A 25,840-nucleotide genomic window follows, 5' to 3' on the forward strand; every position below is an offset into this window, starting at 1 on the left:
AATCAGCTTGAAGAAGTTAATGAAGATTCAGTGCCCCTATTCCCTGGGCTTGGGGACTAAGGTGATTAATATTGGTCTGTCTTTCTAGGGAAAAGTAGTGGTTTTGTTGGAACAGGGAGGATTAGCTAGGACTTATTGCATAGCCATAACCTATTGGTAGAAATCTGTATAATTAATATCAAGATGAAGTTATAATTTCTTAAATGGTACAAAATTTACTTTGATTTCAAATTTAAGGTTTTCATTGGTATGAGCTTCTTATTGATATAAAAGTGAGATGAATATTGACACTCTCATGGGCATTGTGCCTGTATAACATATTTAGGAATACAAGGCTTAGACCCAGTCCTTCCTTAACTTTTTTAACTGATTTGGGACAGTTAGCCTATGAGTTAAGGGACTATAGCAAATTCATGGCTTTGAGTTTATTGTTAGGGTGCTTTCCATATTTTATTTAGAAATAGCTGAGAGGAGTTAACAGACAACAGTCCAGGTTACCTTACATGGATAGTTGGTTTTCAAAACGTCAGAAGTCCATAGAATTGACATTACAAATATTTCTATATTTATGTTCATTTTGATTAGAGACATGTCTGCTCCTGACAGCTTCCTGTCACGGATTCTAAGAAGAAACTGAGCATCCTTGGAGTTACTCCAGTTGTGCGGTGACAGCCACTAGGCAAGAATTGCCTCTTTCCATCTACAGACAAATTACTGTCCAGAAAAGGACACACTTGCAGAATAGTCGACTGATTATATCTGCCTAGACAGAGTAATCAGCCCTTAATAATTCTGCATCACTAAGGTCTGTCAGATGATTCTGGGCCAGAAGGCTGAAGATTTGATGCTCCAATATTCGGTAGTATAGGGGTTTTCCAGGTATTCAGCGGTCTCTATAAATTGGCTAAGTTTTAGAAGCTATGCTTTGTGCTTCCCATAATTTCAGTTAACTCAGTCATTCTGAATTTCTGACAGGGTTGAAGACCTATAGTTTCATAGCCAATCCTGGCTATTTACTTTGAGAGAAAAGATCTGAGTGGATGGTTTTCAGCTGACATTCATTCTAAAGCCAAGAAAAAAGCCAGGTTCAAAACTAAGTGTATTAGTTAGGAGAGATGACAGAGGTTCTGGTTAGTCAACAAAATGATGGACTGGGTATTAGGACTATCTTGTACCTCACTGGTACAATTAGGAATAATTATGCTCTAATTGCATTTTGAGAGAAAAGTTTCATTTTAACAGGAAGGGTGAAGCTAGGTGATGAGAGAGAAAGAGGGGGGGCATGGAGGCAGATGTTCACATGTCTCCACCAGTCAAAGGTAATTTACATATCTAGGCTGGGTATTGGATTACACTTCTGATTGAGCATTACCAAATTTATAAAGCCTTTGATTAACATTTTTTAAAAATGTATAAAAGCAAAAAGGAAAAGGGGGCATGGGATAGGGGTTTTCTTGGGAGGGGAAATGGGATGGCATCTGAAATATAAATAAAATATAAAATAAAAAAAAGAATGTTTACAATGTGCATAAATCATTGTTCTTAGGTAATGCAATAGACATACTGATTAGACTGCAGCATTTATAAATGTATACAGACATCAAAACTTTGCCTTGTATATCATATACACACACATATATGTATGTGTGTATATATATATATATATATATATATATATATATAATTTGTCAGCTATACATCAACAAGACAAAACTAAACTAAAGACAAACAAACACACCACACGAAGAGCACAAAGAGAGAAAATCTAACTTCCCTCCTTTTGAATTTTAGTAACCAATAAATTACAGAAGAGTTGACACTTGTACCCTAGAGCTCCTACACACTGGATCATGAGGTCACCTAAAAACCTAAAAAAAAAAAAAAAAAAAAAAAAAAAAAAAAAAAAAAAAAAAAAAAAAAAAAAAAAAAAGAGCTGATGCCTCATATTTATGCCCGGGGGGGGGGGGGGGGTTGGGAATATTTGTTCTTTAAACGTATATATCTTGTTGTCCCATAATGACTAAAAAGGACAAAAGGATCTCTTTTACACCTCTATCTTCTTCACTGTCAATCAAGGTACATTACACACTATGCCTTAGATATAACAGGTATAAATAAAGAAAATGATCTGGGACCAAGGAGTAATTTAATAATAGCTTAAGGGGTAACTATACCAAAATCACATCTGTATTTTAATGAGGAATTCTTCTGGAAAAGTAAAAAGCCATTAGTGCTAAAAGAATGGATATTTATAGCATTTGAATAACAAGATGCTAGAAAAACATTTTTTACTGACAAAGTTTAAGAATTTAGGCACAAATCAGAATGCACAACATATTCTTGATTAAAAAAAAAAAAAGAATCTGAAATAAGAACTAAAACGTCAATTGAGAACTACTTTTCTGTTTCTTCTTAATCAATGTTTTCTAGTTTTACTTCACCACACAGTGACTACACTTATCTAACCTTGTTCTTCTGTCTATACATAGCATCGCTGACTGCTACTCAAAGAGAAGAACATAACTGAAGTGCCAAGAGTACAGTCCCAAGGACTGCTTCCCCACTGCTTCATGCAGGGTCAAACTTCCCATTAACCACTAGTCTCCATGTTCCATTGATCACTACACTTAAAAGTTAACACATTCTGACATTAAAAAAAAAAGTCACTGGCATTATGTTCCCTCAGTGAATACACACAACAGGTCCACTGAGTTACCAAGTACAACTTACATGGAAAAAAAGAAAATGCCAGCTCTCTGAAATCTTTCACTCCTGCAATTATGTTCCTGAGAAACAGATACCTGGAGTCCTTCTCCATAATTCTAAAATTTGTTCTAAAGGATAAAAGCCTTTTAAAAAGCAGGCAGGAATGGGCAAGTGAAGCTGTACTGACCACTACTAACATCCAATACTCAGTACCATTACACCTGCCAGGCTGTCCCTGTCAAATGTAATTGAACTATCCCACACAGAAGATCCACCAGCAGTGGACCTGAGAAAATTCAGGGGTTGAGAGCACTGGTTGTTCTTCCAGAGGATCCAGGTTCAATTCCCAGCACCCACACAGCAGCTCACAATTGTCTATAAATAATTACTGAGTGGTTCTGAAAAACCAGCCAGTATTCTTACAAATAAGAAGATAAAAATTCCTGGCTTTAGCATTGTTCAACTACTCTACTGTAGTAAAACAAAACAACCAAAGTAACTCGGTTAAAGCACGTAACTATACTCATCTTCAGTTAATCATTATAAAAGGACGAATTCCTTGGTTTTACTGTTCTTTTGTTATCCTGCGTTTCACTGCTATTGTGTCTGGAAAGCTGGGGCAGGAACACAGGGTTCTGTGTATGCTAGGCAAGTACTCTACCAAAGAAACTACATCTCAGGCTTTTAGCATCCCCTCCCCTGTTCACCAGGATTTCTTACTGTGTAAGTATTTTTTTTTTTTAAAGGCTTCTGAAAAGTTCAAATAAAGCCCAAATTTAAAGAATGACTTGACAGTAAAGCATGAGACTGCAGTAATATTTAAGTAAAAAGTTGGCATGGACAGAGAGAATATCCACTTGATCCAATCTTCTCTCTGTCCATAAGAAACTACTTATATATTACCATAGTTTCATGCTTTACTTTCAAGTCATTCTTTAGTTTTGGGCTTTATTTGAACTTTTCAGAAGAAAGCCCTCAGATCAGTAAAGTCAAGCCACTTCTAGAAACAAATACATAAGGCTAGAGGGATGGCTCAGCAGTTAAGAGCACTTACTGTTGCTCTTCCAGAGTGCAGACCTGAGGTCTGTTCCCACTACCCACATCAGGCAGCTCACAACAACTTGTAACTGAGCTCCAGGGATCCAACACCTTTCTCTGCCTTGGTGGGTACCCATGAGGAAATGGTATATAAACACAGACATGCATACACATCAATAGAACTTAAAATTGATAAATAAAAAAAGAATACAATGCTTACTGCCTGACTTTCAGTAAAGTTTTCCTTGTCCTGTCTGGCATTTTAAATGTAGAATCCATTATCTATATAATAAGGTAATGAGAAGCAGAGAAATCAGAGGGAAGGGAATACTGGTTTTTGTCTGTCTGCTTTGATTTTATTTATTTATTTATTTATTTATTTTTTGTATTCTTAAAAAGAAATTTTTACAGACTGGTTTAGTTTGCACTATTGTAAATTTTCAAACAACGAACATTTCAGGAGTAATTTAAAAATATTGGATTTTTTTATATCAGGAGCCCATCTTAGATAAATACACATTATATAAAATTTTCAAATAATTTCAAAAACCTTTAATTATAGATAGCACTTAGCCTAGTGTTCAATACAGAATGAATGGTCAATAATTATGGGTTGAGTAAAAAAGTGAACACACAATTAAGGTATTTACCATATCAATCAAAGTTTCAATGTACTTCTAACTCTTCACTCGCTGAGGAAGCAGGAAAAGCCCTCTGAGTGAAACTCTAGGACATGTGACTTTTGACACAGCCACGGCCTGCAGGTCTCCATGAGCACCTGGGCCATGGGTAGCTGGCAAATCTGCTATACTTATGGGGCAGCTGAAGAAGAACGAATGGCAAAGCTTTCCTCTGAAGTCACACTGTTTATGAAGGATTGATCCACATGTACAAGGATTAGTAACCTCAGCTTCCTCCTCCTGGTTATTTACAGCCTGAGACTGACTGCTCTACTAAAAGGGTCAACCAAGACCAGGTAACCACTCCCCTCATACTGTACTCGGGTTCCGAGTTATGGAGGGAGCAGGAGCAGAACCCTAATGATATCATATTCACTGTACATGTTTGTGTATCTGCTCCTAGTTAGGGCTCTAACACATGTTAAATATCACTGAGCTACAGATCTCCAGCCCAGTGCACCCAGTTCAACTCATAATGCATACAAGTTCTGCATCTACTATTTTTTTAGTCTTTGTAAGTCACTCTTTTGAGAAAATTATTAATTCTGCTAATAGCAAGAAGTACTCAGTAACTCAGTAGAAATCTGGCTAGAAGATTTTTTTTTTTTTTTTGCTTTTTGATTGATACAATATTTTCAAGGCAAAAAGGCAAACATTGCAAAGTTGGCATTAAAATGCAAAGGGAAGAACAGAAGGTTACATTACTAGGTGCTACTGATGAACTTAGGACTGGTTTGAAAAACAGCAACACTAATATAAAAACACACCTGGAATTTGTGTCCCAACCCTTCAACCACTGTTCAAATATCACTCTCAAGGTCTACTTCCTAGTGAATTCTAATATGTAATATAGACATTAAATAATAGAGATGATACGGTTTTCATACTTACTGGTAAATGTTCAAGTAACGAAGTTACACTCTCAGATACATATATTATACTTCCATCTGTCATGATCGCTAAAAAAAAACCATCAAGAGCCTGAAATTAAACATAATGGTCAGTTAAGGGAAAAGAACAAAGCACTTTCCTAGATAGAAACAAGATAAATGACAAAGGACGTACTGTGGAACTATTCAGAGTACACCCAAAATGGCAGCAGTCAAAGCTGCTGCCAGTATATTAATTTTTGTGATTCTTTTGATGTTTCTGAGGGAAAAATATCACTCTGGCTATCTATTGGAAGCTAGTTTCTAAAGGTGAGAACTCAATGTTCTGCCTTTACAGCTGCACACATACACTGTGGTATCCTCTGTAGTAAGTACAGTATAGTGAGTATCAGGAGATGCTCACATCTCATAAAGGAATGAGGAATGTGAGCCTGAAGTATAGGAATGTAATGAACAAACAGAATGAAGGGACAGAGAGTAAGCCCCCTAAACTAAGCTGAGGCTGAATCTTATAAAGCCTAAACACTTGGTAAAGGTATCTTTATTCTGTACATAAAAGGAAGTCAACAGAAGGTTGTGTATGGGGGAAGGGGTATGTTCCAATACTTGTAGTTTGGAAGAAACATATAAAACAGAATTCAGTCAAGAAAACTTGCCTTGGGATAATCATAAAATTAATGAGACCAAATGAAATTAGCAGTAAGAAGAAAAGGGAAGGGTTAACCATGTGCTAAGAAATACAAGTATGTTCAGGAGAAGACATCACAGCAGTGGCAGCTCAAGAGGTGAAACCTTCATAAAGAAGCAGGCCAAAGATAAAGCTTCGAAGAATCACTGAAATATGAGCATGAAGAGAAGATCCAGAGAAACGACAAAGGCAGAAAATGGCGTGGAGCAGAGCTGACAGAAAGAGGGACCAGACAGAGACCAGACAAAAGACAAGAAAATGAGCAAATCCTGTGATTTTTTTTTTCAAAGAGTAATGTCAACAGAAAGGCAAGTCACTTACAATGAATTTAAAACAGATGGATAATAAGAAGCTATTACAACTCATTCATAAACCTGACAATGAAGAAGGGAGGAAGGACAATGATTTTAAAGGACTCATGTACCAAAGAACATACTGAAAACCAAAGGGTAACATTTGTAGGCTAAAGGAGAGAAAGAGCAAGAATACAACTTGAAAGTAATTTATTTAACACACAGCTAGCTCTCTGAGAGGCTCACTGCCTTTTGGTAAGAACTGTGTAATGTTTGTCATCCTTGTGAAAAGTCTCATACACAAAGGATGGGAACACGAGTCAAAGCAACCGCTCCAAGCTGCATTTTATTTCCGTTGTTGTTGTTGTTGGTGGTGGTGGTGGTGGTGTGTGTGTAAGGGTGTCTTGAAATAGCTTCCATAGCTTAGACTGGCCTTGAACTCTGGTGACTCACCAGTCCAGTCACCATCTCAATTTATTACTATTACAGCTGTTTGTAGTGACAACAAACGAATGCAGAGCCTCAATAATTCTAAATAAGTACTCTGTCAAGAAGCTATATCCCCAGTCTCTAATTGGTGAACGTAGAATAAAAGAGACTCTTCTTCACCTCTTCTCTACTATTACTAGGAGGGAGGGAGGGAAGGAGGGAGGGAGGGAGGGATCTCAGAGAAAACTTATTTTGAATAATTGCTTATTTTCTAGAACAACTCAAACAAATATGTTTTTAGATAACCAGGAGTTTAAAATCTATAACTGAAGCCAACTCTTCCAGTACCACCCCACTACTATTTAATCAATAATTATTTGATTGCTACTGTGCAGAGTCAAAATTGTGCAAAACAACAACAACAACAAAAAACCCTATGCTTTCGCACATGAAAAAGACCATCAACTTTGAAAGCAAATAGTCTTTCACTATGATTATGATACTCGCTGTTAAGAAACTGCTAGGATCCACAGGGAATCTCTCTTTGAAGACAATGAACTGAAATGAAAATTTCAACAGGTAAAGCCTGCTCTTTTGTCCTGCAGAGAAAAGCGTCAACAGCGTGTCAACTTACGGAAATCCTTTAAGGAGAGGAAGAGAAGTCCCTTAGAAGGGTGATTAGAGAAATGTGGCAGGATATCCCATGTCAGAATGAACAGCTGTGCTATCCCTGTCCTCTCACTTTATAACAAAGGAAAACCGTTCATGACTTTGAACTCTCTGCCTTTCACCTAGATATATCTTCTTAGTAACTGTGATTATTTAGTCTGAGGAAGATTAGAATGTTAATTACAAGGAAGGGGACAAAAGTTCCCTGTGGATCTTTAGCAAAGAGGCTGACACTGAGTGTGACCCCTTGTCTTGTAGACTGCAGGAAAAACTATGAAGCTGCCAAGGAGAAACAAATGTATAACCAGAGAGGACTTTAACAAAATGACTTTTGTCTTGCCATGCATACTCCCAGACCTCCAGTAAATTACTCCTCAATAGAGATGAGAGAGAGAGAGAGAGAGAGAGAGAGAGCACACAGGTGCATGTGAAAAATGGAGAGAGGCAAGTATTAAGTCTTAAGTATTAAGACCTAGGCTCTAGTTAGAATGTTAGTTAACTTTGGGGGGTAAACAAGCTTCAACTTCTCTGGGTATAGTCAGTAATGAGCAAGCTGAGCTACACGGCCAACAACACTTCCATGTTAAGTAGATTGTCTAAGCTCCTGTAGCAGCAAGGCTAACATATTAAGATAAAGCTTACATCTGAAATTCAGCTGAAAATGGGAAGGGCCTGCCTCTCATCTATAATCAACATGATTACCTAAGAGTAACACAATTTCATCATAGTCTTGCCAGTCAGTATTTGATTTTACCTAAATAAAACTAGACTCTTTTGTGAACAAAGCCAGTTCTGTTATGATTAACATTTTAATACTGAATCAGAAAACGCAAATCACATGTGTGCAAACATCTGGATTAAGGATCAAAGATATATACCTATACACAAATTCTTTATCTTCGCCTATTGGTGTTTAAAAATGTATCTATCCAATACATACAAAAACTTTAAAATATTTGGGCTACCAAGATAGCTCAATGGGTAAAGTGCTTGCTGCCAGGCCTGGCAACTTGAGTTCAGTCTTTTAAGAGTCACATGGGGAAAGAAGAGAACCAACTCCCACAAGCTGTTCTCTGCCCTCCACACGTGTGCTGGGGCAAGAATGTACTCACAGACACACAGTAAATAAACAAATGTAATAAAAATTAAAAATATTCGGTACATATTAAAAGTAAACACATTGTTAAGTTATATGAACCTAAAATCTGAGGACAGTTATGAAAGAATTAACTTACATTTTCAACTTTTTAAATATATTTTCTGTTTTTATAATCTTTTAAAATCACCAGAATTTTTTATTTATTTTTCTTTGAAATTTATCTGTGTATGAATGTAGTATACAGACTTGGCAATTAATATAAAAGCTTCCTATTATGAAGAAAAAAACTGAAGTCAACAGTTTCCTATTTAGCCTATTAGTAAAATAGGTGCATTAAGATTAATAAGATGCACATTTTTAAATCTGTAACAAACTTTTCATGCCAATAAAGATAAGTAGTTTATAACAAACACAGAAAATTTTATTGAATGAATAACTGTACTAAGATTATAAAATAAAGATGAATGAATTGTAGAGACTGGCTTGTATATATCCTTTTTACAAACACATATTTAAAGAGATTACTTTTGTATGGTATCAAACTTCTTTTAAGAGGGGAAAAATCCTAGTAAAATTAAGACTGTTCTTGAGTTGTATGTCAACTGTACCTAACTTAGAGAGCTAGTCTCATTAGATTGCTCATCTCAGAGGTAGTGCCCTAATAGTGGCTGAGGGCATGGTACCCTTGTGGTGTATCCCAGGAGAAGCACCGACTAGCTGTATGACATAGGTGAGTTTCCTGGAAACCCTGCTCCTAGACTTCCTTTTCTGGAACACCTTCTTAAAGCAACCAGTTATGAGAATCCCATGAGTTAACAGGAGAAAAGTATCCTTCAATTTTAAAGTATAGGTTTAAATGCTTACGTTATATAAATATTAACCAATAATTTCTAGTGCATCTACAGATAGAATTCACTAATTGTGACACCTCAGAGTACTTACTGAAAACTGTCTTACCATGCTTCAGACCCTAGTTAATATTTTTAAAAACCATTGAGATATAGCTATTGTATTCACATATATGATGCAGACAAATTGTTTGCCTAACAATTTCACTTCTTAGATCTACTGATTTCTCCACATGCTGCCCAGGCTAGCTACAACACCCCTGATGCACCCCAATCATTCTCCCTTACCCACTGAGTATTGGGATCAGTGCTTTTATGACTTTGCTTATCACTGTTACCTACAACACAAACCATCTGTTTGCTATTGTAAGTTTTCATGACATTTGATACTGAGTTTGACTGGTTTCTGTGCATAAATGATAACTACATTATTCTAGCCAGGAAAAGATAAAAAAAGTAGAAAAGTTAAGCTGTTAGGTATGAATGTTCCAAGACTTTTGTGTATTGTATATTTGACTGGGAGATGTCACACTCTACATACAAGCAAAAACTAGTCTCAATCATTCCCAAAAGCAATTCTGTCACAGAACATTACTTGCTTCCTTTTAAAAGTTTCTGCTTACAGAATAATTACCTTCCAACACCTATTTTCATTTGAGAACTACATCATTTATTACCATTTGTGTTCATTTTAGGCAGGTGTCCAGTAGGATGCTGCGGAAGACTAAATGTTGTGTCCTACAGAATTCATGTGAAAACCTAACTTCCCATTTGGCTCTACTGGGGAGGTGGCTAGAAGGTGATTAGGTGATGAAGCCACCAAAATGAAATTAGTATCCCCATAAAAGTGTCCTTGAGATCTCCTATATAACCTGTCTGCCATGCCACGACACAGAAGAAGATCATCTATGAACTAGACTCAAGAGCTCTCAGTTCACACCAAGCACACTGGGGCCTCTTCACTGGGCTGTCTGCCTCTAGGACTATGGACTATAGGACACTGTAATCCGTGTTACTGTGTATGACACAGCAGCTCAGCTGGAGTAGATAGACACAACTGATAACAGTGTCAGATGTGAGAACACACAGTATGCCTTGTTAGAATGTAGAACATGGTCTCAGGTTGAGGACTCAGTAACTATATGTTTCTGAATTATATGAAATCATCAAATAACGAAAATAGAAAAACTTGGTATTACTCTATGACATAGCATTATCCGCTTACAATACTTGATCAATACACTGGTCAATTGTTAATTATACACAAACAGAACTTATTATATTACACTGAATTAAGACTTTTCAGTATTAGTAATAATGCTAAAACTATACTAAAATTAATTACTGTTAAATTTTTTAAAAAATAAAACTTTCAAAAATTAAATCTGGACATACCTCTAACATTAATTGTGTAAACTCTTCATTACTAAGGAATGTAGGTTTCCAGTCCTGTCGGATCTCACTAGCATCTGACTGTGCAGTGATCTCTGTAAACAGATTGACATATTAGTGGCAAACTCTAACCACTGGAGAGCACAACACACCACAAGCCGCCTGGTTCCTCCTACTCAATGACAACAAACAGGCGTGAGTTACTGGTTCACATACAGGAGGCCAGGCTCTGAAAATGTGCAATGTTATCTTCTAGGACTTGGTCTGGATAATTTAGTAACAGTTTCTTTGGGGTTTTCACTGGGAGAAAGGATAGGGAGGGCTTTGATAGCTCTGCGGCTGACAGGCCTAAGTCTGCTTCCAGCTTGACATAATTAGCAAACAAAAACAAGCAGATTACAACAAGATTACTCAAAACATTTTAAAGAAACTTTTTACCTTGTGCTTTTCTTGCCATCAACTAGTAATATCTAGAGCAGAGATAAGGAGTCAAAGGAGAGTTGACAATGGGGTCAGCAGGTCTGTTCCAAACAAGAAAGGACCTATCTTTGCGAGGCAAAAAGACTCCTCCTAACCTCAGCTGCTCTTTTTATTAGTTAATCCAGGAGACTCAATTAAAATTTGGGGTAGAAACATCAGAATAATAATCACTTGCAGAGTGAATTTGCTAACTATCTCCTTTTCTAATGTTCATAATAAAGCCTCCCAAAGCCTCCGGGGTCCCTGGCACATGCATTTTGTCATACTGCTTTTCCATATTGCTACTTCATTTTGCACAGTGAATAGATTTAGTTATAAGAATGTTATCATAAATAATAAAATCTGAACTATTTACTTAACAAATATATTTTCTTTTCTTTTAAAAACAGGGTCTTACTATGTATGTCAAGCTGGCTTCAAACTTATGATCCTTCTGCCTCAGCTTCCAAGTGCTAGGATCACAGATGAGGACAGCACCTTATCATTGTTGTTGTTGTTGTTTCTTTTTAAATGTAGACTGGAACAACCAAATTAGAGATCAATGTGATAGGTTGTAGGAATGTGTAGGAAGCACTGACTGCTACTTTACTTTGTAGTGAAAAGTATGGATTATATTATTTTAATATTTTGTTACCAGATAGTTAAATAAGTCATACCAAATAATTACATACCAAATTTGGCATATTACAAGTGACTACACTGAACTACAACAAGTATAGTTACAAATTCTGTGAAATATAGTCAGGCTCTTCAAATTGCTATAAACTATATATACAATTACAGACACAAATTCAGTAAGATTTAGTTAATGCAGGTCTATTTTATTTAGATAAACAAATACTTTTAAAATGTCTCAAATTTACCACAAATTTCATTTTGTAAGAAGTACACATCCAATTTTGGGGAAAAGACCTAGTTAATGCCAAAATTAATATTATATTGTCAGGTGGCAGAAACGTATGCATGTCACTTTATTTCATTCAACAATCATTTACTGAGCTCCTACAATGTTTAAGGAACTGGTTTCACTGGGTCTGCCACAGAAACAAAGGGAGCTCAAGACAGCAAGAGGATCAAGGTAAGTACCTGACACATTTATAAAAGAACCAGCAGCAGAGAATGCGGCATGTGTGATAGATGCTAATGTAAAAAAGTACTTTCATATTTGAGCCCTGGGAATCTAATCAAACAGCATAAAAATGGAAAAAGCTAGTTTAGGAGAAACTGACATGACAAAATGAATACATTTTCGAGGAAATAAGTTTGGACACATGGAAAATGGTATCCTAATAAGTGTTACCTAGGAATATAAAGATGCAATTTTTGCATCTGAAAATAAGATTCATTAGTAGCTGAATGCAGATGCATAGCAGCTACACTTATACAGTGAGGTACCCACAGGAAAGAGGGTTGAGGGAATAAGAAAAAAGGATAAGCCTTGAGAAACATCCCATTCAGAGAGCAGGACAGGCAGAGGAAAGAGTGCTGGGCAGGAAGGGGAAGCAGCCAAGAATATGGAAGCCGTCGGAGAAGGAAGTCAGTAGCAGGCAGATCAAGATCACCAATTCTAACTCTACAGAGAGTAAAGAAGAAGGAAACCCTCTGCTGTACTGGGAATGGGAGGGTAATGTCAGTCATGAAATTAATGGGAAAAAGTTCAGTCTCGGAGCACAAGCCAGGCTAGCAGTGGATTACAAGGGGTGGTAAGGAAAACAACAGAGGCAGCAGTTAGTGTCTGCACTCCTAAGAACTGGAGTTCTGCTTCAGCTGAAAAGCACACAGCCTTCTCTCATGCTTACAGCTTAGTGTCTCTGCTACCTAAATATCGAAGACTTAAAAGTTTCTTTTCATGAGTGATTCAGTCAAGATAACTTTCTTTGATTAACAAGTATTTTGAGGTGTAGTGTTTATTTCCTAGACATAAACTGAAATGACCTTTTAAAATGGCCTGGAGCAACCTTACACGACCCAACTCTCAAATACACCAGCAGCCTCTAACTCAAGCATGCTCATCAGTTACAATGCATCTCCTTGCTTGTCTGCTTCCTTTGCTTTTTGCACATAGTATCTCTTTGTGTAAAACACTGTTTCACTTACTTAACCTAAAAAGAAGACTAGGTCTAAAAAAATTTACCTATTTGTACACCTAAAACATTCTTTCCTTTATGATAAAAGACCATGACAAACTGTGCTCCCTAGCCTGCAGCTTACAAACACTACTCCTTTTAAGTAATAGGTTAGCACATCTGTCTCCCCAGGCTTAAGTTGAGAGCCAAGAAAATCATCCTAACTTCCTAAGGACCTAGAATACAGAACTCAGCAAATGTTTGTTGAATGAAAGAAGGAACACACTAGAAATCTGAAACATCATATAAACTCATTATGTTTTAAGGACGGAGAATCCTATAAAAATCATACTCATTTTACAAAATCAGCACTTTACCTTTATGTTTGCGTAAAAAATCAATGCTCTTCTGTAGAACTGTAGACTTGTCCATCTTTCTAGCGTTACCAGGAAGCATAGACCCCAGTTCCTTAATGAGAACATTGAACTGATCTCTACGTTTCTTTTCTGATTTGTTTCTGGATACTCTATGAAAAAAGAAATTTAATATGTAGTTTTTTTAAACAATCTATTTAACTATACAAATAGTTTAATACAGTGTTCAATTTGGACATAACTTATTTAAGCTTACTTTTCATAAGGTCAGGAAATAATTTATAACCTGCATTCTGGCAACCTAAGGTTTCTACTTTGCTACTGTATCTAATACATGTAAACATTATAGTATTATAAATGTGTAACTATTATATTTATTAACTATTTTCTATTTCATAGCTAACTACCTTTTGGCTTTGTCCTTGTCATCTTCTTCCACCAATCCATCAAAAATACTACTGTCATCTCTATAAGAGAAAACACAGTGAAAGACCGAGTGGAGAACTGGTAAGCACAGCACCAGAGCGACAGGCGAGTCCACACAGATGCACCTGCGTCTTAGGTGATCAAATAAATAGAAGCTCAGCGACCATTAACTTACTTTCTAACAGTTTAATTGCACTTAATTATATTTTAAGTTTTTCACACATGGATTTTAAAGGCAATGATACTCAGCTATATGTATCTATCAGGCTAACCAAGAATTTATTTACTTTAAATACCTTATTTCAAAATTTTCTTAATTTTTTACTGAAAAATCTATATAAAACCAGTATGAAATTATGTCACTGTATTAAACCACCCACTTGGAATTATACTAATCATTATTATAATAGTAGATTTTAAAACCATACCTGTCAACAATTGAGCTCATTTTACTACAGCTTACGGTAAACAACATAACACATTATGTTTTCGTCTTGTGGTAGACATTTGTACTTCTCCTTGTGAGAAAAGAAAACAGAAATGGTTGTCAGTTTTCTAAAAGACTTCTACAAAGTTATCTTGAGAATACTATAGGTACTATGCAGACTTCAAATGAAACTAGTATATTATTTTCAAGCAAGTATCTTTGAATGGGGAATATTTTAAGCTTTTTTTCTTCTAAAAGAAATAGGGAAAAATTCAAATTATATTTCTATAAAGCAAAAAAATGTCGTTTTTAATCTTCAGCATACGCTTTGACTATATAACTACAAATTGGCCACAGTAACATGGTCTAACAAATATTTGCTGAGATTCTATTTCTGCTAAACAGTACATATTCCTTGTACCTGTAAGGATGAGAGGCTCAGCTCTACAGGCAAAAATCTGTACTGAACAAGGAAACAGATATCTAACAGTGAGGACAAGATACACACTGAAGCTCTATCACCCAGACAAGAAGCAACCAAGCGTGTCTGTGAACAGTACAAAGGGAAGCCTAGGTAATATCATGGGTCAGGATTTGTGTTCCTGAAAAAATGGTGCAAAGGCAGGAAGCATCCTCATGGTCAGAGAAGAACTCCTGGCTGAACCTGAATGCACATTTCCAGCAGACCCTCAGTGATGTTCATGACTACTGAAGTCTGAGAAGCAATGGACTACAGGATACCACAGCTGAGAGGATTCTAAGAAACAGAGTGGCAGTCTACAGCTGCACAGGCCATGAGAGACGACAAACCACATTCGAGAAAACCTAGAGCTTATTTTCATCACAGGCATGGTATCAAGAAGGCAAAACAAGCAGAGAAAATAAGTATTATAAAATGTCTCATACTGTTTCTACATTTAAGTAATTAAAATGTGCTCCTTTCAAACTGAGTCACAAGACTAAAATTCCTTATAAAGCAGTTTCATCAAGCCATGAATTAAATATTGAATAACAGATGACCCTATTTATGAACATCTTAAGTTCTGAGGTATAAGAGTTTTATATTATTGTTTCCTTTATTTATAATTTAGAAAACATTTTATACATACCCACACACATAAAACCAGAGAAGTTTAAAGATATTTTCACAGTAGATTCTAAAAAACTCTATCACTGTTTTCATATGTACCTTCATAAGAGGAAGAGAAACTAGCCTTTGAAAAATGATGTTGCACTGCCTATGTGCTTAGGCTAACAAAATAGGACTCAGGGGACTAAGTGCTTACAAGATAACGATAGGCTATATCAGGACAGACCGCTGTGACTCTAAGTGTCTGAGTTAATATCATAAGAGGGAACATACAGTTACAGAACCTTTGAGTTTACCTAAGTCACCCTTCTAGATCAGAAGACCGAGAGCAATGGTAATGACAGATGTTGGCTCTATCACTAAAATGAAAAGAACAGCAGAAACGGTTTATACAAATAGTTTCAAAACTAAGGAGCCAAGTCTGTGTCATTTATGTGTCATCAGCATGCTTAATTGTCAAAAAGGAGAAATTAGGACAAAAAGGGGTGTGTTGGGGGATAAACCTATCTAGGAAGGACCTTCTGACAATGTATAAAATGAATGAATCAAAATGGCCTAGAAGACTGGCTGACTCACTATTAGGCTACTCTCTACTGTCAAGAGTAATTTTCAAAAAAGCTGTTGCTCAGCTTATAGCTGTACTCATAACTAATACACTCAACTTAGGACCACACTTGCTCAAGGTCTTCTTTCTACTTTTCTAGCCAATTGATAAGATACATTTTATTTGAGAGAAAAATAAAGGAAAGGGAAATGAGCAGGATTAAACATCTCCAGAACAAACATTTTGACGAGTGTCTAACAGACCACTGTGATAATAAAGAAACACAGGAAACACCTAAATAACCCAGGCTTTCAATCCAAAATGGCAAGCTATGTTCCATTTGCTCATCAGAAAGGTTTCATTTTAGACATTGTACCATGTCCCTAAACGAGTTCAAGAAAAATGCCAAGTATATGTCCTACTCATAAGGAATAAAGTTTAGTATTTTTATAAAGTACTGACATTAATAGACCAGGATAGGCAGTGTGTCTTTAAAGGGATCAATTGCAATTACTTAAATGCAATTTATCAGTTCACCAAAATGCAAAAGGATCCAGTTAAAGCCAGGAATTAAATGTTCCTTTACATAAGCCCCTTGAACTCCAAGTCACAGACATAGTAGATGAGCCTGTATCACATTACTGTTTCATGAGGACAGGGTACTGAGGCACAAGTACTGGGGTGTAAACACTAAAACCAGCTTTAGTTGTGAACACACCAAAGCAGAATAGACAGCATTAAACAAGGAATGGTATCAACAGGTTAGATGGCAAATGCAGAGTAGCTCTCCTGTGACTTCATACACGACAGTACACAGAATCAGAACGCACTCAGACCGCAACCCGTCTCTGGAATGGAACCCCTCTCATAAGAAGGGTTCTGTCGTAAGATAACCTGTGCAGTATTATTAATGGCAGTAGTTTGCCTTTCTGACTCCCATCTACTGTCTCCCACTGCTGGACTTCTTTCCAATCCTGCCACTGATCAATACATTAACACACTTCATCAATCACTACTTCTTAGCTGAAAAAGACCAATAAAACAAAATCTCCACTTCTCTTGACCCATCGACCTTTAACTACTGCCATATTATTATTTTCCTTTCCCTAGGAAAACTGCAGTGTCTTTATTGCCATTCTTTTATTTTACAATTTGGTCTTCCACATGTAAGTGCATGTAAAGTGATTCTAGGAAACTTACTATAATTTCAGAAGTCTTCCTTTGCCCATTCTCTGTCAGTAATAAACTCTGCTACTGTGAACACCTTTGATACTTTTGACTCTTGTTTACAGATACAGTGCCTACATAGTTACAATTTATTTACTGATTGCCCTAATGTACTTAAGTAAGCCTTTCTGGATCTCCGAAGTGTCTAGATTTTTAGGCATCTAGGTAATTATTCTACTAAGAGAATTCAATTGATTTTGGGGAGTGGGAAGATTTTTAAAATTTCAATTTATTCATTTCTTTTTATGTGTATGAGTCTTTTGCCTGCTTGCATGTATGTGTACCACATGAACAAAGTACCCTCAGAGGCCAAAAAGAGCACAAAATCCCCTGGGACTGAAATTACAGGTGATTGTAAGTCACCAGTCAATGGTGGGTATTGAATCTGGATTCTCTGGAAGAGTAGCCAATGATCTGACTTGCTTCCCTGGCTGGTTGCTTACTGATTTATTTTTGGTCAATTAGACAGGAGATACAGTTATCTAAGAAGAGGGAACCATAACTGAGAAAATGCCACTATTAGATTGACCTGTATGTCTACTTATAGGTGTATTTCCTTAATTGGTGATTAATGTGGGGTGGTCCAGTTGATGCAACCCTTGGGCAGTTGGTCCTAGGATATGTAAAAAAGCAGTCTGAGCAAGTCATGAGGAGCAAGATAGTAAACAATGCTCCTCCATGGCCTCTGCTTCAGTACCTGCCTTGATTCCCTCTGTGTTAGAGTGTGACTCAAGAGTTCTATGCTGAAATAAACCCTTTCCTGTTCAAGTTGCTTCTGACCATGATTTAATAACAGCAGCAGATACCCTATAACAACTGCAGAGCAATCTTTCCAATCCTGAGGACTTGGTTTTTTCTTTTCCTTTCTTACATTATAAACATATACCCCTCCCAACTTTCCAATTGTGGGGAGCCTACAGAAGGCGGCTATCATCCTTGCAGCCATCTTGAGCCATATACCCTGACAAGAGACTTGTTTACAATAGCCTACAACAGCTGAGCACACTCTGGTAACATCTTGTTTTAGATGCCCAGGATTTTCCCTTGGGTGTGTGAGACTTAAAGGTGTGATTTAGAGATAAGACCTAAGGGAGTGACTTAAAGGTGTGGCTTAAAGGCATGGCTTAGAAGTGAGACATATAAAAGGTGAGAGGCAGACAGAAGAAATTATTAGGCACTTGAGAGTTGAGACTGGCAACTTGGAAGGTAACTTAGAACTGGGATTAGGACTTGGTGCCGAAACCCAGGACTTGAGACTTGGAGGCACTAGGGACTAGGAACTAGGGACTAGGAACTTGAGACTTGGGACTTGGACTAGGAACTAGGAACTTGGAGAGAAGAAGAGACTGCAGAATAAATGGGACTGAATCACACTCTGTCTGGTCTCCATTCTTCACATCCGTCTTCACTCTCTCTCTTGCTGAACCCTGACCCATGGACTGGAGAAGCTTGGGGCAGTGCAGGCTCTAACAACTTAGCCCCCAAGGCTTTTGGCAGTGTGGGTTCCAACACTGATAGAGCGGTTCTCAACATTTTGGTGCCCAACGTGAGGCAGTGCGGTTCTCAACACCCAGTATTGTAATTCTAAAGTTTGCATTTTTCAGCTTTAGTTGTACTTCAAAGCTAAGCCTCAGCCTTCTAGCATACTACATTCCATCTCCCCTTCTGAGTAGTCTTCCCTGGTGTTAGTAACTGGTATTTGAAAGAGAATGTCTCCCTCAGGTTCCCATATTAGTACCACTATCTGGGAAGGATGAGGAAGTACTAGCCTTGGAGGAAGCGTGTCAGAGTCAAGCTTTGTGTCCTAAAGAGCTTCCTGCCATCCCCCATGTTCCGTCTCCTGCTTGTGGTCTGAGATGGCAGCTCTCATCTATTCCTGCAGCCACCATGAATTCTAACTCTCTGGAACTGTAAACCCAATAAAACATTGTCTTTCCTAAAATTTAGAATCCTGTCTGAAATTACTTCTTTGTTCTAGCCTAATGTCAGACTCCTGCCTGAAGCCTACTTCCTTGTCCTTGGCCAATGTAATATTCCTGCCAAGCAGCCCATTTCTTTGTCCTTGGCCCATGTCAGATTCTTGCCAAGCAGCCCCAAAAGCTCTCTGCCTCGCCTCCTTTTTTATGTAATTAACAAGACTGAGCCTGTCTTAGGTTGTTCTGACAAGAATGCCTTCCTTACCCATCATGGAATATGCATTATCCAAAGCAATGCATTTCTGTCTTAGGTTGGTAGGCTCTGTGCAGAATCTTACCCATCCTTGGCTTGCCAGCCTGTTTATTTAATAACTCTGTCTGGGAGTCCATTTTCAGGTTCAAGCCATGTACTTTGGCTGCCAACATGTTGATGTTGTTTAAAAAAAGAAAGCTTTAACACGATAGGTAGGAATACAAATATTCTCAGGACAAAAAGGACTAGCATGATCAAGCTATATATGTCATTTTTGAAGCTTGGCCAAAATAGAAATATTGACCTCAGGCCATGGGTAATTTTATCTGCAGTATCTACCGAATTGACAGCAGAGCAGCATTCTTGAAATTCATACGCTCCCTATGTATTGTTAAAACTTCTAGAAGAAGTGTTAGAATTATGCCAAATACACTACAAGTGTCATTAAATTTCTTCCTAATTATAATGACTACCACTGTAAATTTTAGAACTAACATGAATCCAATGATATTTGGCTTGACACTCAAGATGGCTCCTTACCCTTAAATTCTGAACCTCTTTCCAGTAATCTGAATTAGATAAAGAGCATCAATCCGTTCTTCCAAATGCCTATCTAAATCCTCTTGTATATTCAACACATTGGTAACATTTTTTGCTAAATAATTAACAAAAGTAGCTGTCTTAACTTCCTGTGTCACAGCAATTGCAGAAGCAGTGGTGCTAGCAATTAATGTAATTAAAGCTGTTATACCAGCAATAATCAAGCCCACTTCCCTCTTGCTAGACTAGAACAAGGAAGTAGGTGTCCGGCATGAAAATGACCTTGCGCTAAGACAGGGAAGTAGGCTCAGATACTTTGGTCATCCTGATAAGCCCTTAGAAACAGTGATCATGGGAGTGTTCACGTAATTGGGTTTAATGCCTTGCTTTTTTTTTTTTTTTTTTTTTTTTTTTTTTTTTTTTTTGACTATTTGTGTTTATTGTCTTGCTTGGTCCTTGACTATTTGCATCTATTGTATTGCTAGACCCTCAACCTAGAACTGACCTCAATACATGCTTGTAATTAAAATGGTATAAAAGCATAAAGGAGGAGGGGGGATGAGATAGGGGGTTCTAAGGAAAGAAAATGGGGAAAGAGGATGATGTCCGTCATAAAAAAATTTTTAAAAAAATACTCTCTTTTACAAGGTACCTTGGTATTGTGCTTTATCACAGCAGGAGAAAAGTAACTAAAGGCTGGGTTTTTCCTTTGTAGTTTATCTAGTTTTGTACTGATTTACTACAAACTCATAACTATCTAAATACACTTCCTGTATCTTCATACACATTATACATCCTATCATTTTCCAACTGTTTTCTCCAGAACTCTCTAATCTATTCCCATAATGTCTGTTTGTTATTTATACCCAATTCCCTAGATTTCTGGCTGTTTTCTCTTCTCTAGATGCCATAGTTTGATCTCTAATGATGGTCCACAGCCAAATCTCAATTGTTGAGAACTCAATTCTCAGGCAAAGGGGCTACTGAGAAGTTGTAGAAATTTTGGAAAAATCAGGCTATCAGTACCTTAGTATTCCTTCTGCCTTTCTGCTTCCCAGCTACCACAAAATCAGTAGCTTTACCACCATACTATTCAGGCTTATTAACACAAGCAATGACACCAAGTAGCTGGTGACTGAAACTACAAACTAAAATGAAACTTTCCTTCTTTTAAAAAGTTATGGGTACTAGCCAAAAAAAAGTACAGAATACCCAGGCAGGATACAGTCCACAGAACTCAAAAAGGTTAACAAACCGAAGGGCCCAAGTGAGGATACCTCAATCCCACTTGGGAGGGAGAAGAAAGCAATCACAGGATGGGGGAGGGAGGGAGGAAGCTGGTGAAAAAGGGGACAGGCAGCATACACCACCTCATATGAAGCCCCTAACACATATAAAGGAGTGGATTGCCAGGTCTGGACTCAGAGAAGATGCACCTAACCCTCAAGAGACTGGAGGCCCCAGGGAGTGGGGAGGTCTGGTGAGGTAGGGGTGAAGGACATCCTTGTGGAGACAGGAGGGCAGGGAGGAGGTATGGGATATGGAATAGTCAGAGAGTGGATCAGGAGGGGATTAAATCTGGAGTGTAAAAAAAAGATTAAATAAAAAAATTTTTAAAGTTGCTTATCTCAGGTATCTTTAAGAATATCTGCAGCAAATTGCTGTTTCAGTATCACCATCACTTTCATTTCCAGAAATCAAAGAGTGCTCTGAATTCATGACAACTTCAGAGACTCTCTGGTCACAAGAAGTTTCTCACACCTTCCACTTCTAGCTTATGAAAGTCCCTACACTACTTTTGCTTTAAAATTTTTCTAAAAAATTTTTTTTCTTCCATTCTCTTGTCCTTGTGAAATATTATTTGCAAACATTTTTTTTTTAATTTAGCTGTGACTGGTTAGTCTTGGTCAACTTTACTTTACGACACTGATTTTTTTTTACCTTCCTAATGCTGTGACCCTTTAATACAGCTCCTCATGTTATGGTGACCCCATCTATAAATTTATTTTGTTGCTACATCATAAATGTAATTTTGTTACTGTTATGAATCATTATATGAATATCTGATATGGAGGATGGTCTTAGGCAACCCTGTGAGAGGTTGACAGCATCTATCTAAGAGATTAATGATGCAAGCCTCTATAAGTACATGCAGGACAGAGCCAGAGTCATCTGAATCCTCTGGGCTCTGACATAATAAACAAATTAGTCATTTGACAGACCCATATAAGAAGGTATTATTGGGAGGTGGTCAAAGGAAAGAGGTGAGGCAAAGAGGTGAGGTCAATGATGGCAGGATACAGATGGCTGTATCTTGTCCTGCCTCTTCCTGTATCCTGATCCTTCCTCTGCCTCATGTTCCTGCTGCCCTAATGTTCACAATGAGCCCAGAAACCCAAAAGCAAATAACCATGGTCTACTGAACCCAGAATCCAAAATAATAATCAAGAAGTCTAAACTGGGAAAGGGGATAACACTGAAATGTAAATGAAGAAAATATCCAATAAAAAAAAAAAGAAATTAAAAAAAAATCAAGAAGTCTGTCTTTAGTAGCTTGTGTCAGGCACTATCCCAGTGAGAAGATAGCAGGCACATGGCTATAGTTTGCCATCTGTCTAGGTGTCCTCAGTCTCTCACCACTCTTAGGTGTAATTTCCATCGAAACTGCCATTTGTAATCGTAAGCACTGCACTGCTACATGCAGGGCCTGCTTCCCTGATTCTACATGATTCTTGGTGGATATGCTGTAAGTAATCACTTCTGTACAGACTTAATGATTTCTTCTCTAAAGTTCCATGACGGAACATTTCTAGCTTTTCTATTCAATTAATGACTGTTGTTTCTCCTATAATAAACATTAGTCTGTACCAGGGCTGAACACACTTCCTAGGTAATTGAATGCAAACTTTTAGGTACTGCTCTATGCTAAATCTTTATGCCTAAACCTATTATCTTAGTCCAGATTTCCAATTTCAGAGCCTTAAATACACACTGCCTTTTTTTTCTTTCCTTCTTTTTTTAGTGACAGGTTATCACATGGCCCAGGCTGCTCTATCTCTGCCTCTCAAAAAGACATGTGCCACCATATTCTGTATCACAATGCCTTTTTGACTTATCTATTTATAGCTTGTGTAGATGTATATGTGCATATAGTGTATGTATGTTATGTATATGCACACATACCTGCATGTACATGCCTGTATGTAAACCAGAAAGTTCTGGGAATCCACGTGTCTCCATCCCTCAGTGCTGGGGTTACAAGTACACAATGCCACAACAGCTTTTTTCATGTGGGAGCCAGGGATCTGAACTCAGGTTGGTCCTCAAATTTGTATAGCAAGCACTTGCCCAGCGAGTCATCTCTCCAGTCACCATATTCTACAGGTTCTCAGTCTCCAAAACACAATACATTCAATCCAAGCCCTGACTTTTCTCCAGCCACCTGCTCTACTCCTTTTCTCTTGCAGGCTGATCTTTACGCATGCTCTGCATTTCCTCAGACATGTGTACTCCAGTCACACTCATATCCTGGACTCCAAGCATCTCAGTCCTTTCTGTTCCTGCTGCCAACACAGCTCCTTTTCTCTTTCAGAGATTCATGGCTTAGCACCTACCATTTTATACACAGCTAAAATGACATTTCGACATGGCCTTCTCTTGACTACCTGATGAAAGCCATCACCCATCTCTAGTATCCATTTTAATTCTCTTGCTAGTACCAATGCCTGTTTTCCTTGAAAATGCAATCTTCATGAGACATGGATAGCTTCAGTCCTATTAATCACCATGCAATCATTAATTAAAGTAATACATAAACAGTAACTACTGAATAGCAAATGTTCTGAGTTAATACAGAAACAAAAAGTTTCAAATAATGCTTTCCTCAAATAAGTATGCCAAGTAGTTTCTAAGTTCTTTTACATATTATTTTTCCTGGGGGGTGGGGGGGGATCAATACAATGGAGCATTATAGGTTGCCTTTACCTCTTTCACTTTTTATATCTTTAGAACGAATTCTCCAAAACCCACAGATGCAAGGCCTTCTTCTGTATGACTGACCATCAGAACTCTGTTTTAAAAAAGAAATGATAAATTTATCAAACTTATATAAAATTTTATCACAAAAACATTTTAACTAACTTAGCAAAATTTAGAACTTTGTTATAAAAATGTATAATAAAATTTAAATTCTATAAGCTGATTATATAAAAAGAAAATAGTTTTTAAACTATGAACAGGGCCAAGGACCTAGGGGAAAATCAAATACGAGTCTGCTCAGATGAGTCCCAGAGCTGAGAAATGGACAACCCCCACCCCATCCTTGACCCAGAAGCCAAGTCAAGTCTATAACTACTCATACTATAAGATCAGTTCTCTCCAGTGGAGTCTGGGTACATAAACCAGGGGTAGGCCTGATGCCCAGTAAAAGATAGCCAATATAGAATAAACTCAGTGGCATTTTAGGTTCTCTGTCTCAAAAAGTTTTGATAACGCTCTCTTTTAATCTTATAGGTCTTTTGCATATATATTATGGCTTCTAGTTTGGTGTTTTTAGGGGATTCTTGTGTGTAGAAATATGTGTGTCTCTGTGTCTTCATATATATCTTATCCTTTTTCTTTGGCTATTTTTCTTCTGTTGCTTTTGTTCTATTCTGTTTGTTTTTTCTTATTCATCATTATTCTTTAGATGCTTGTTTGCAAAAAGGGTGAGAATTCCGATGGGAAGGAAGGTGTGTGTATGGATGGGGAAAATCTCAGAGAAGCTGAGGGACAGGAAATCAGTAATATATGAACAAATCTAATTTTAATAAAAGAAAGAACACAGAAAAAAGTAAATAAGATAAATCACTTTTAATTCTCTACAGAAAGTGAACCACAAGTGTTTTTAAAAATTACACAAGTATCCTAATGAACATACACTATAAATAAATGTAAGGGGTGACATCAGGAACATAAAGTAAGAGAAAGAATAAATGACTCAAATTTTTGCATGCAATCCAAGTTTTCGGCTTAAAGAGCTTGTTACATTTTATGTACTACTCATGGCAACAAGTATTTCTACCTATCACAAAGACAAGCAAACACAGTGAGAGCACGGTAATGACCAAAGGAAATTATAAATGCAGAGAAAACCAGCAAGGAAAGAGGAAGAGGAGAGCTAGTGAACTGTAAAACAAAAAATTGTACTAGTGTTAAGAATTATGTTCTCAAGAGAAAGGGAAAAAGCTGATGGGCTGAAACTAAGTAAGATGCAACCATACAGTATCAGCAAGACTCATTGTAGACTTAAAGGTACTCATAGGCTACAACTCAAAGAACTGAGGCCTTCCACATAGGTCAGGAAGCAAACAAAACCAGGCATATGTGATCACACCTATACTATACAAAATAGACTTTAAGTAAAACCTTTACAGATCTTCTTAACAAAACTCCAAAGAGAGAGAGAAACCAAAAGAAAGTCCAATATGGGCTGTGTTGTGTTGGCTGAACCTGTCTGTGACCTTCGAAGGGTACAGCGTCACCTAGGAGGGAAGCCTGGACCCACCTGGGAGGGAAGCTACCTTTGGCTGACTGGGGTAACAAGCCCCACTGTGATGTGAGGGCCCCGGCTGTACACAAGGGACGGACGAAGACAGCTGAGCAAAGTGCTGCTTTCTCCCTATCTACTTCCTGACTATGCTGCAGTGTCACCAGCCACCTTGAGTTCTGCTGACTGACACACCTTTTCTTCAGCACTCTAGCAACTGAGCTACAGCCCCAGGCAG

The 25,840-nt window shown here is 37.5% G+C and overlaps 1 protein-coding gene across 11 annotated transcripts in view; it reads right to left on the reverse strand.

The window, feature by feature from the left end:
- Clock (clock circadian regulator) overlaps window positions 1-25,840 on the reverse strand; it is an 86,309-nt gene that overhangs the window by 32,930 nt on the left and 27,539 nt on the right. For 10 of the 11 annotated variants that reach the window (XM_076938666.1, XM_076938672.1, XM_076938670.1 and 7 more), the window contains 6 exons: window positions 24,060-24,144; window positions 14,507-14,596; window positions 14,060-14,119; window positions 13,656-13,804; window positions 10,736-10,827; window positions 5,316-5,405 (listed from right to left, as the gene is read on the reverse strand). In XM_076938666.1, coding sequence (XP_076794781.1) covers window positions 5,316-5,405; window positions 10,736-10,827; window positions 13,656-13,804; window positions 14,060-14,119; window positions 14,507-14,553 — 438 coding nt within the window. In that variant the 5' untranslated portion in view covers window positions 14,554-14,596; window positions 24,060-24,144. Of the gene's footprint in view, window positions 1-5,315; window positions 5,406-10,735; window positions 10,828-13,655; window positions 13,805-14,059; window positions 14,120-14,506; window positions 14,597-24,059; window positions 24,145-25,840 lie in introns of those variants that run through there. The other variant, XM_076938673.1, reaches the window with a different exon arrangement.

This window comes from Arvicanthis niloticus, chromosome 7 (assembly GCF_011762505.2).
Source record: "Arvicanthis niloticus isolate mArvNil1 chromosome 7, mArvNil1.pat.X, whole genome shotgun sequence".
Lineage (NCBI taxonomy): Eukaryota > Metazoa > Chordata > Mammalia > Rodentia > Muridae > Arvicanthis > Arvicanthis niloticus.